At 37.5% G+C, this 12,951-nt stretch overlaps 1 protein-coding gene across 5 annotated transcripts in view; it reads right to left on the reverse strand.

The window, feature by feature from the left end:
• Window positions 1-12,951, reverse strand: part of RSU1 (Ras suppressor protein 1) — a 104,038-nt gene that overhangs the window by 50,081 nt on the left and 41,006 nt on the right. For 4 of the 5 annotated variants that reach the window (XM_080339143.1, XM_080339144.1, XM_080339145.1 and 1 more), the window contains one exon: window positions 12,489-12,621. In XM_080339143.1, coding sequence (XP_080195269.1) covers window positions 12,489-12,621 — 133 coding nt within the window. Of the gene's footprint in view, window positions 1-8,547; window positions 8,640-12,488; window positions 12,622-12,951 lie in introns of those variants that run through there. The other variant, XM_080339147.1, reaches the window with a different exon arrangement.

The following is a 12,951-nucleotide window of genomic DNA, read 5'->3' on the forward strand; positions in this document are numbered from 1 at the left end:
TTAATAAGCCAAAAGAATCGAAACTGTCAGAAATTCATGTGCAAGAGTAAATTACTGCCAAACATACATTAGATATTCCATAAAATATAGAATAAAAAAGGTTGATTTGGTAATTTTATCTTGCATCAATTTGCTTGATATAATTTATATTCAGGATCATCACTGTCAGTCCTTGCATACCTTTCCTTTTTTAAAGTCAACATTAGAGTAAATCTAGATTTGGGACAGCCAAGAAATGAACAGAAGACAGAATATCAAATACAATAATAAAAACTAAGATTCAGAATATAGCTTGGAAATTATATCCAGTTGAAAGGTGACTAACAGCCATCTTCTCCAAGTTGATAATGTCTTTGAAGAGTCCTGGACAACATAGTCCCACTCTCTTTCCTTGGTTAACTCCCAAAAGCATTTAACATGCAGCAAGTCCCACAAAAGCAGACACTGGAGCCGGCCAGAGGAAGGGATTAGGGTATATATATACGAACAGGAATCAAATTTTGCCTTTTCCTGTCAAGAGAAACCATATTCCATACTTACAGCACTGGGTTTAGGATTTGCTCCTTTTACTTCTGCATATATTTATCATCACATGACAGCATTTTTTTTGCAAGGTACACGATTGCAGGATTGAAAATCTGATTATAAATTTATAACTGGGCTTTATGAATAACAAAAAGGATTCAGGGAATCACTGTTCCCCATTCAGTGACATAAATGCTGCTGTTCACATCTAGCACTGGAGCCAGCTTCTTAAAATATCTGCCAAAACTACGAAGAGTTTAATATTCTTGCATTTATTATTATTATTATTATTGCTTTAGTGAAGCTGGAGCAATTGAAATAGTCAGTATCCTAAGTAATTCTATTTGCTCTTTATGGTCCTCCATATTTCACTTTAGATTATAATTTCTTTCCCCAGTTTCCAAACCAAGTGTAATAAAGAAGAAAAACTACAGCATAGTTTTTCCTGCAATATTTGATACTGGTTTTCAGTATATCAGATTTTTAGGGTTAAATTATTTATGTGGTTGGGCACAGAAAAGAAAATAACCATTGCAGAGCTGTAGTCAAAAGGACTTGGCTAAACAGGACCTACATCTGACTATCCTCAGCTTTAACAGTAGGACACTTCTTATTTGGACAGAAGAAAATGAGTTGAAATAAAGGACTGAGAAATCCTGTGTCATACACAGTAGAAGCTCCTGATTTTCAGGTTATACTTCTAAAGAAACAGTTAATTTTAATAGCAATAATTTAAAATTAAATTTGATCATAACCACTTTCAACACTGTTCCTTAGGTATAAGGGGCTGTAAAAGTACATATAAACCAGATGGCAGTAATACCTTCTAAAATAAAATAATGGCTTTTAAAAAGTTTATCAGAGCTTGGACTACAAGTGGTTCCAACAAATGGCACCAGAATCATTCCCACCTCAGCCCTCCCCACTGGACAAATAGTTGATAAAGTCAATCATAAAATTAGGGACACTTCCTTATCTGACAGCCCTCACCAGGAAGGCAAAAAAATTGCTAAAGATCACACAAAACCCCCAAATAATGCGAGACTGAAATAAGAAACCAGAGTTCAATAAATGCCAGCATGTAATAAAACAGATATGACTGCATAGAGAATAGCAACTGCAGACAATTCTGCTTGATTATAAAAGCGCCACTTTTTAATTTATCTCTCAAATAAAACCAGCAAATGTGTGCAGTAACTCTTCTTGTTTGGTTGTAAAGAACCAAAAAGAAAACAAAAAAGCAAAACAAGTGAATTTGGAAAATTACAAAGGGTTAACAGGCTCACCACTACTTGCTGTTAGTTACTCAAGTTTACCAGAAAATCTTTATTGCTACCTACACATTTTCCACTTCAGTTCTCAAATAGTATTGTTTTGTCTGTTGTTTCCTATTTATTTTTCTCCTTGTTGCAGTCTAGAGGATTTTCTTTAAAATGTGCTATCGTTTTTGTTACCTGCTGTAAAATTCAAATTCTGTTCTCTGCAGTATTGTCACGAAAACAAATAAACAAATCAAAAAAAGCCCCCAAAAACGCCACACATACAAAAACCCAATAGAGCACACTTGGAAATGTTGAGAAAACCCCTTGAATCCATTGGAGATGAGAAGTTTGGCCCACCATGCCCAGAGCAGTGGAGCACACTATTGGATACGAGGCCTTGAAATTGCAGCAGTTGTGGTAAAATTTAGAATCAGTCAATAGATCATCTTGGGCTGCATCGAAAGGAGCACAGTCAGCAGGCCCAGGGAGGTGATTCTGCCACCCTGCTCCACTCTGGAGACACCCCATCTGGAGTCCTGTGTCCAGCTCTGGAGCCCTCAGTACAGGAAAGACATGGACCTGTTGGAAAGCGGCCAGAGGAGGCCACCAAGATGATCAGCGGGCTGGCACAGCTCACCTGTGAGGACAAGTTGAGAGAGTTTGGGTTGTTCAGCCTGAAGAAGAGAAGGCTCCAGGGAGACCTTATTGCCACCTTTCAGTACTTAAAAGGGGCCAATAAGAAAGATGGGAACAGACTTTTTAGTAGGGCTTGTTCCAATAGGACAACGGGTGATGGTTTTAAACTAAAGTAGGGGAGATTCAGGGTAGACATGAAGAAGAAATTTTTGCAATGAGGGTGGTGAAACACCGGCCCAGGTTGCCCAGAGAGGTGGTAGATGCCCCATCCCTGGAGACATTCAAGGCCGGGCTGGATGGGGCTCTGAGCAACCTGATGTAGTTGAAGATGTCCCTACTCGTTGCAGGAGGATTGGACTATATGAGCTTTGAAGGTCCCTTCCAACCCAAACTGTTCTATGATCATCATCTATTTGGCATAATGTATTAAAAGCCATCATGGTTCATATAGTAACTTTCATACCGAGATGTTGCTCTAAAACATATTTTCCCAGAAAGTATCCCGAAGCAATGAGATGACAATAAGAGAAAACGAATCTGCTGCTTTCTCTGTCAGCTTGCCCTAATAAGCCTCCTTTTACAAGCTCGTACCTTGCTTTCTTAATCTGCTTGACTTCTGCTCTCAAACAATTTTGAGGTGTCTGTATCTAAACACATTTTTAACATCTCTTTAAAACTACTGACACCAGAACTGAATTCAGTATCAGCCTCAGTTGATGTTGAAAGTGGTTCCTATTCTTATATTCACTAACGCAAGGCTTCTTTTAGGCCTTTTGGTTATAGCATTGAACTGTGAGATGACAGTGCACTTTAGTTATATTATGTCTCTTAAAACAATTGCTTTTTGGAAAGCAGTATTGACTCCTTTTTATCTCCACCTGTAACCACAATGCATGGTATATCCTATATACCTCTTTTTCAGAGATACGCAACTTTTCTTTGAGCTACTTTAAAATACACTATTCATTCACACAGTTCATTGTGTGATCCTGTGATCCGGGACAGCACATATTTTCACTGTTGTCTTCCACCAGCTTCCAGGTCATCTACAATTTTTAGTCAGAAATGACTGTATATTTGCTCCCAAATACTTGAGGAGAACATCTAATGGTTACAGGTCAGATCTCTGCAGAGATCAGCAGAAATGTCATTGTTGGTAATTATCTCCCAAGACCTATCGGATAGTTGTTAATCTGTGCATTTTACTGAAATCATGCAGTGCTCATTTTCTAATCAGAATGTTTGGCACTGTGCAATCTAAATGCTTCGCAAAATTCTATGTCGTTAAAGAGTTGCCTTGGCGAACTACATTTAGAATGTTTCTTTACGAAATAGTTCTCAAAATCATATTCATGCCTTAACTGTATGAACTATATTAATACTACAGTCATATTCTGTGTATTTTCACTAGCAGAATCCCATGTCTCTTCTTCAACAATTTAATTCAACATTGATGTCAGAATAAACTAGGTCATAATAATCCAGTTTAGTCTATTTCTCTTCCTTGATGTTGGAAGGATACCAGCACTTCTGTCACTTTTTGGTATTTCCCTAACAACACAATGTAATTAAAACAAACTTTGGTTAGTCCAGACTCTGTCAATCAAGTCTCCTAAACTTTATGACTGCATGTCCACAGATCTGGAGGTTTAAAACCATTTCTCACAACAAAATGTTGGTCAGGCTTCTACTGAGTGGACTGAGGAATAACTAATCTTCCTTAAAAGATCATCCTGCCTGCACTGAACATAGAACAGAACCATAACAGAATATGATTAATAATAATGAAGGAAGGAAAGTCATCTGACCATCATAGTTCAGAAAAGGACCCACTTAATTTCTAGGATTTATCAAATCAGATAGCCAAAGGCTAAGAGCCCAACAAGGTACATCCCGCTCTGGATAAGCCTTTTTTCCCACTGCACATACTTTATTCAATCTCGCCTATTTTTTTTTCCTGCTCAGTGTGCCAGTTGCCCGCAGCTGCACATCTCATACTTTGCTTGCTTGCTTAGACCCCAACCTGTTCCCTACACCAGGTCCTCAGTTCTGCTTCTTACCAGTTTCTTTGATACATCCCTGCCTGTTTCTCAATTTGGATTTTACCATAATTACCACCGATTTTTAACGCAGCTACTGATCTTGCCTTGCCCTATAGTTAGATGCAAGTTTATCTTGTTTCCCTATTCAAAACCTGTATCCTGCTGTCACTGTTTTCCCCACCTTGGTTTCATCAAGTCCTCAGCTTCTGCACTTTCCTCACTTCTTTCCAATTCTGCTTCTAACAGAGCCTTAGACATCTGCCCCCGTGACTTAAGCCCTGGGCTATCATCCTTGACATGGTAAATGGATTACTGCATAATATTCTAAACTTTATATGAAAGTTCACATCAAAGGGAATGGTAATACGAGTAGTTAGACTAGTATTTATATGTGCAGTATCTATATCTGTCAGATACATCAGTGATAGCTTTGTTTTTATTACTTATCCATCTTAGTAATATATAAACACAAATATACAGAGATACTGTTTTTCTTTTTTATCTTTCAACATGGGTTCCCGTTTGTTCTTCTTTAGGGAAGAGTTACAGATTTGCATGTAAATGTTGTCTAAAGATGTCAGGACTCTGAGTCATCTATTGTCTCTGTTGGAAATAATGTACTAATATATTTATCAATTTTTAAAATACAGCCAATAAATACAAGGTTTGGTTGGAATACAAATCAGTATTTTTATATAAAATATACAGTACCATGCCTTTGATACAAAAGAACAAAATGTAAATGACATCTTTATAGTTCTCCACATCAGGCTGATAAACGATTTTTATTGGTTAATTAATTTTTTTTTACTGGTACGTGATCAAAATGTGTGAACCAGGATTGTTAACAGTTGTTTATTTCTTAGTTACGATGGATCTTGCTTCCTGCCTTCCTTTGATGGAGGTTCAATCTTCCATGAGTTCATCTTCACACAAGATGCAACATCTCAGAAAACCTCACCCAAGGTAGATCACTGAGGTTGTATCTTTCCTGCTATCTTTACCTGGTCTTTGAAACCACCCTAAAATACAGGAGGTCACAGCTACCACAGGCACAGATGGTGCACCCATGCCAGGGGCCAAATGGTAAAAGATGCCAAGCTAGAAAGTCACTGAAATACAGAAGTGAGGTCCAGCAAAGGACTGTTAACACATAACACCATCTTATTTCTTGTATGGGGCCCAGGGCAACCAGACCGTGCAAATGAGAAGGAAAAAGAACTACTAAAAGTTAACCCTATGAGCACATGCACAAGATCCCTAGAAACAAGCAGAATACCTGTTCTAGAAGCAAAAGTATTTGCAGAGCCAAGCCTAAGAGAAAACTAATGCACAAACCTTCTGTTCCACAACTACCAAAGAATACTAGTGACAAAAGAAAAATAAAGACCAAAAATAGCATTTATCAGGGCCTATTTTTCTTAGCGAAGCAGGGTAGAATCATGTTATCTGAGTTCTTTAAATCTTCATTGACCTCTGTGAGTCACACAAATGGCTGAGGCATCTAACCGCACTCCTTTCAATCAAATTTATGTCAGATGTTTACATCAGCTCATTTGTGTTCCTCTCTATGGTCTCTATTTCCCACAGAGTCTTCAGAATACTCACATTCTACTGTCACCATTAGAAATTATTCCCAAGATCATACTGTGCTCAATTTGCTTCTTTTTGGTAACATTACAAGATTAGATAATGACTAGATAATACAAGAAGTTATTTAATTTTACTTAGAGACTGCCAAAGAGAAGCATTCTTTCTATGTATTTCTTCAACATAAGCAAAGAAAGAAATATTATGAAGATTTTCATAACTCCAAATGAATTTTTCCTAAGGAATACATAATATACAAAATAGCAAGTAATTATTAGGTTACTAAAAAAACAGTCATATTAAGCTATTGCACAAAACTGCCATACATGTTTATTTAAACAAGTTACTAAATGCAAGAATATGCAAAATAATATTTTGCCTTATTTGGCAAACAATGGAGCTTTGTCTCCCTTAATATAGGGGGTTTCATCCAGATTTTTCACTCAAAAATCAGTACACTTGAATACAGGAGCACAAAGATCTGCCTGCATGACAGACATGCCATCCTCTGCCACGAGAAATCATCTCATCTATTCCTGGTCAAACTGATCAGAGCTCGTTTTGAAACAAATGAGATTTTGGCCTTCATTTCTCCCGTCAGAAGGCAATTTCTATCAGGTCCCTGAATAATTAGACACCTTCCTTCAAATATATACTCAAGCAGCTTATTTCTATCTGTTCTTATGTCTACCCTTTCTCTTTTTAATACCTTAAATGAAACCTGTTCCTCCTTGTTTCCCTCCCAATGACAGCACAGATCTCTGTTATCAGACTTTGCTTTGCTAAATAGACCAAATACCTTTTAAATCTCCTCTTGCTCTTCATTCCTTTTATCATCCTATTATTCTTCCTCATTTTGCCTGTTCCTGCCTGAATTAATCTTTCATGAACATGACAACCAGAACCATGTAATATTTCCTTTTCTGTACTGGAAAATTCCCACTCTCTAAACCCAGCTCTGGAGATTGCGCTTCTCTTCCTCTCACTCCTGCATATCACACCGGTGGCTCACAGAAAACCTGTAGCTAACACACCTAAGCCTTCCCCCTCATTTGCCAGTTCTTCCTGTGCGGTGTGCAGGTTCTCTTCTGCACTGCTAGCTTTGTGTCATCAGCAAACGTCACTTAAATACTCCTGCTTTTTGTGCTAAAAAAAGAAATTCTTGCAGGTCCATGACTGCTGCACAAATAACACCATTCCAGGACAACCTCTGCAATTAACAGTTCAACCTGCTGGTGCCTACATCTCATCTGCTGTTAACTCCCACCTCCCCAGCGTGCTTCCCAACCTCCAACACATGGATTTTTAACTTGTCTGGTCCCTTTTCCATTCTGTGATAAGTGAGGTTTTACTGAACATCATCTTTACATCTTGGACAGCACCAACCATGCAGCTGAAACTAAATAAGCTTAACAACTGGAATGAGAACAGGAATTATTTCAGGATACTATTTGTATTCTAGTGCATTACTCTGTATCTTGCCGGTCTCCTCTAGTTGTTAAAAATAAATGCTGAAATACTCTTCATGAATATAATGTAGAAGGAGAACTTCTTACTTCATGACCTGTGTCTGCTGCCCTGGAAGCAGCTGCTACATAATAGTGGGGGTCCAGTGCAACAATTCATTCTCAAGAAGAAAGCAGGACCATTGTCTCTAAATAGAAGACTGAACCAAGAGTGGATTCTTCCAGGCTGTCACTGCCAATAAAATGAGGTTTTCAGTAACAATAGCAGCCTTAGCACAGAGCAGCCTGTCCAGGGAAGCCTGTGTTACAATGCCGCCAAGCAATATATGCTCAGCATAGCATTTATCAAACCACTTCCTCTGCTAAGAGTTGATGTGGCAGTCTTTAAAATGGTTTGCTCTTCTACCACCTTTCCTCATGGAAATGTGAAAAGTGCAACTTACTTCCTTTCACAACACATCTTGTCGAGACTCTCAACTCCAAACTGACTGCCTTGTGGGGAAAACCTGCGTTCTAAAAACCTGACAAATGGTGACTGTTCTATCATAATTCTGCCCCATTGGAATAAGGAGGTCAAATGGGGAGACAGCAATCATTAAATAAAGTGTTAAAAGGTGACTGCTGGGTTCAACAGCAGCTTAAAAATGCTAGAAGTCTGAGTGCTACTCTAAGCACTCAGGACCTAGCAAATTATTTTGTTTTAGCTGAGATTATACTATCAGGTGACGATGACTGCAATAGACTCTGCTGTGATACAAGCAAAAGCACTACCCTTTCTCTTGCAAGAACAAACAGGCAAAGAACAAGTTTCATATGAAGACTGATCAACAGCATGTGATTAATGACAGAAATGTACCCAAAGAGCAGCTTTCCGGTTTAATTTCTCCGTACATGTCAGCAACCAAACCCACCCACTGGTACCAATTGTACGTCTCAGCTTTACCTCATCTTAATCAAATCACTTATTGTCTTACACCGATCCTGATGAGCATCACAGGATTTCCGATCTTCATAGGAACTTAATTTCTGCTTTCGTTCAAACATTCATGTCTGTCTGCAGTTGTTTCAGTACATTGTAACCACTAAATCATACAACCCATCGTCTCTTTGTCAGTACCCTAGACAGAGAAAATCCTCTGAGAATATGCTTACAACATAAAGGTCACTTTGAAAGTAGACTAAAGGCAAAATAAAACATTTAGTTAAGCCCTTTGAGAACATGAGGTTGCCACTACTCTTATTGGTTGAGCAAGTTCTTTAACTGCTTTTCAACACTATCATGACACCACACGGGGAGTTTAATGGCACCTTCTGAGTATCTATAAAATCAAAGCCAAAATTCAGCTTACTAAACTTTCAGAAAGTTAGCAAGGCAGTCAGAGGTTAAAAATCATTATGTACTTGGCAAATTGACCTATTTCCAAATGATGCTGTCACAGGATGATACGTGCAGTGGGCGTGTTTTAGCCAACAAAAGCTAGCAAAGTGCCAAGAGCTGCTGAATTTCCTGTTAAGAATTAAGAGCCCCTCCACACACATTTTCTGCCACAATATATGGCCCGTCTTTCTGTCAGCACAAGTCTTCCTTGAAAAATGAGGGCTGAGAAAAATCACCTGGCATAATTTCTCATGAAAGGTAAGGAAATTAAAGGAAATGAAAGAAGCTACAGAGTAAGAAGAGCTGATCTGAGTGAGGGTCCAGCTGGCTAACACGCTTATGAAGCGCAATTCCACTTTTATACTTGGTACTTCAGTACCAGATAAAACAGGAGTGTGAAAATGTACGAGTATGTGAGACAAATGACATTTTATCTTTAGACACAATCATCCCTCACGGGTGTCATCTCTTCTTACCAATTAATCACTAGAGCATGAATATCCTAAGACAAAGCTAAAAATGGGGTGTAATTTTTCACTAAATATGCTTGAAACAGTCAGTACATTTCACAACAGAAAGAAGACGTTTGTGATCTATTTGGTAGTTGCTTCACAAGTGCAGCCACACAGAATCTGAATTGAAAGCTCTGATATTGAGTGTAGCCTACAGCTATGGCTTGTGACAGCCATCAGTAGAAACCTCAAGGTTTAGTAACGTGACTGCGAGAGAGTCCAGTGCCAAGACTCACCGAGTTACCACTTTCTGGCTAACAGCCAGATAACAGTCACTGCAAACACAAAATAAACTGTATTAGCATAAACCCACTTAGTGAAATGTAACTTGCTAAACCCCTGAAACTTGACACTTGTGATTGTATGAGCACACCCTCTCTGTCTTAGCCAGTATAGACAATGTTAGGCTTGTAAACAATGTAAAATCAATATTTGCAATCAGCCAGCAAAAGCAATGGGCATAGGGAGACAATTACCATCTCTGGAGCTCAAAATCCATCTGCGATATAGATGCATAGTTCCTGGTTTATGAAAGTACCTGAAAGTAAGCGTACTGATCTGATTGTCAGCTCTGAACGTATGTGAGCTGTTCTTTTTTCTCAGTGTTGCAAGTGAGGTTATCTAAACACCATTCTATCCAACCACCTTTGTCAGCTTTACCTCACAGTAAAAGTTAAGCTGTCTGGGTTTTTCAAATGTTGCAAGCTAATTTTTATATTTTTCTTTTAGCTCAATGATCCAAAAAAAACAAGCTCAATTTTGCTCAGTTAGATATCTACAGCGGAAACTACTATGTTCACATCTCAACCTTGTGATTTGCTTAATGAGAAAAACGATACACTACCCAGGCATAAGCTCTGAAAGAAAACGGAGGTTGAAAGTGTATAGTTGTTAGTAGGGAAAGATCAAAGTTTCATCACAAAAAGGAGTTTTCATTTCTTCTGTGTTCACAGCTTATTTGCTTTTGTGCACAATAATGCTACTAGACCTGTTACCTAGATTATGCCATTGCTCACGAGTTATAACACCTAAAATCAAATGCAAACAGAAAAATGTCTGTAGCAGGTAGCATCCAAATAATTCTCAGATCACATATTTAAAGGAAACTGGAAATAAAAAGGACAATCTTTTTTCAGAAGGAAAATCCACAAACTCTATAGCATGTGAAACAAGTACAATCAGGGAACAAAAGACATTGCTGCGGGATTCTAACAAAATTATACAGATATTTTAAATGTATGGTTTAAATATGAAATGGTTATATACTGAAAATAAAAAAATGAAATCTACTTATTAACATCTGCATGCTTTTGGTTTTCATCACTAATCTTTGAAAGTAATGACATTTTAACTGAATAAGCTGCTAAGATCAAAACGCATGAGCCATAGAAAGATTCTATGATTCTATTCCCCCACCCCCAATAATGGGTAGTCGGATTTTGCTCACACTGTTAACTATACAGGCTTTAAATATTTACTGTGAACAAAATCAAAATCAGCCAATTAGCCAATAAGACACTGTTACACCTCAGCAAAGAAAAAGATATTAAACACAACATGGATAATTTAAAACAAAGAGCAATAGTTGAGGCAAGTGATGAATTACAGAACCTTTGGTGTCAATTTTGATTGCACAAGAAAAGTTGACAGAGCAATTTAATATATCCATAGTTACATATTTTTTTTCTTATAGATACAACAACAGCCCCCCACTCAAACTGAATATAGGTCAAATTCTCAAAACTGCACTTCAGCCCTTGAAACGCTGTTGTCCTCATGATGCCCAGAGCTGTCCCTGTGAGAACTGCAAAAGGGCCCCTAATGTACATTTCTCAAAAAACAGATCCAAAATTCAAAATTAAAAAAAATTATGAAGGAACCCATATGCAGCTACACAGAGGATTGTGGGGAAGGGACAGTCTAAGGAGCTAGACAGCTATTTCCCTACACCATGTCTGTAGTACAGAGTACTACTGGGAGAAGGGTGTTGCAGCCCACTTGAGTCTATCTTGAGAACACAAATTACAGCATAAATATCAGGACATTTCTGAGACACACAATTTTTGTAACCACTCTCCCATCTGTGATCCTTTTCACTTAAATTCTGTAAATGAAGAACAGCCTACAAAAGCCATTGCTGGATCACTTAGTTTCATATAGAAATGTACATCTCAATTACTTAATTGGAATCCCAAGACCTTCACTTGTGAATACTCTCTCTTGGTAATTAATTTCAGACAGCTACCGCATTAAAAAAAATTGACAGAAATGCTTACAAATTATTAAAATATTTTTTTAAATTAAAGGGAAATGCAAAAACTAAATTTCCAACCTAGAACTTGTACTATGTGCTGTGATACCTACTGCTTCTAGGCAGACAGTACCAAGGTTGTTTTCAGACATGTAAAAATAACTTCTAATGTTTTATTGTAGCCTGGGAACATGGAAATTTCACGGAAATTGAACGATTTATTTTCAGTAAAATGATTAAAGACAGTATTTCCTTAACAAATGTTTTCCATTTGTACACAAAATTTTGAATCAAAATAGAGAAGTCCCAGCATAAGTTTTATTTTTTTCCACTTACACTGTTGAAGAAAACATTAGTATCTGTACTTGATTTACCAGGACTGTAGACTTTTGTAAACCAGTTCAGATCAAAACAGGTTTAAATTCTGGACAACTCTTTCAAAACATAAGAACTTGCATTTAAAAGCATTTAAAAATATCTATTTCAATCTATAAAACCTTACTGTACATATTTAAAACTAGTACTGCTCAAAGACTTGTCATGCTTGCTCTTTTACATCTCTTATGTTACTTAATAGCTCTTAGAAATGAGGAACAAATGCAGGCCAATATCAAGCAGTCTTTGTACTTCCCTACCATGTCTAAATACTGTTTATTTACCTTCTTGTTAGCAAAATTCCTTAATATAAATGTACAGGTTTGCATATTTGCCCTGAATACCAAGCTACTGCATGGATTATGAAAGAAGGATGTAGTTCACAACACTTAGCCGAACACGCTACAGGAAAATACAACAACCCAACACAGCTACAAAATGTAATACTTACTATTTATATGTTTCTGAACGAATGTATTCAAAAACGTGAGACACTCCCAGCTGGAACTGGTCAGCAATAGGGGTAACCCAAGGATTGTTCTCTGCTTTGAAGACTTGCTTTTGACCAGTCAAATCCAGATTACCTGAAAGGGATTAAACAAAACAATATATGAAAAAAAAAATTAAATACAAAAAATTTGAAAGAAATATCTTGCTGTGAATATAAAACTTTTCATTAATTTCAGAGAATATAACCATAATAAAAGCAAATATTTCAGTCTTAGCCAAGAAGGAAAGGAGGTCATAGTAGTTCCCACCATACTGGATGCAGTTCCACCCTATTCACTTCACAGTGCTACTACATATGCACAACAGGATTTAACTCTGTCCAAGGCATTATAATATTTATTCATCAAATTAGTTCTCAGCAGTGCTTAATAGTGCACAGGTGTTGGGTTGTCCTTCTGCAGGTA

This window comes from Nesoenas mayeri (genome assembly GCF_963082525.1).
Source record: "Nesoenas mayeri genome assembly, chromosome: 2".
NCBI lineage: Eukaryota > Metazoa > Chordata > Aves > Columbiformes > Columbidae > Nesoenas > Nesoenas mayeri.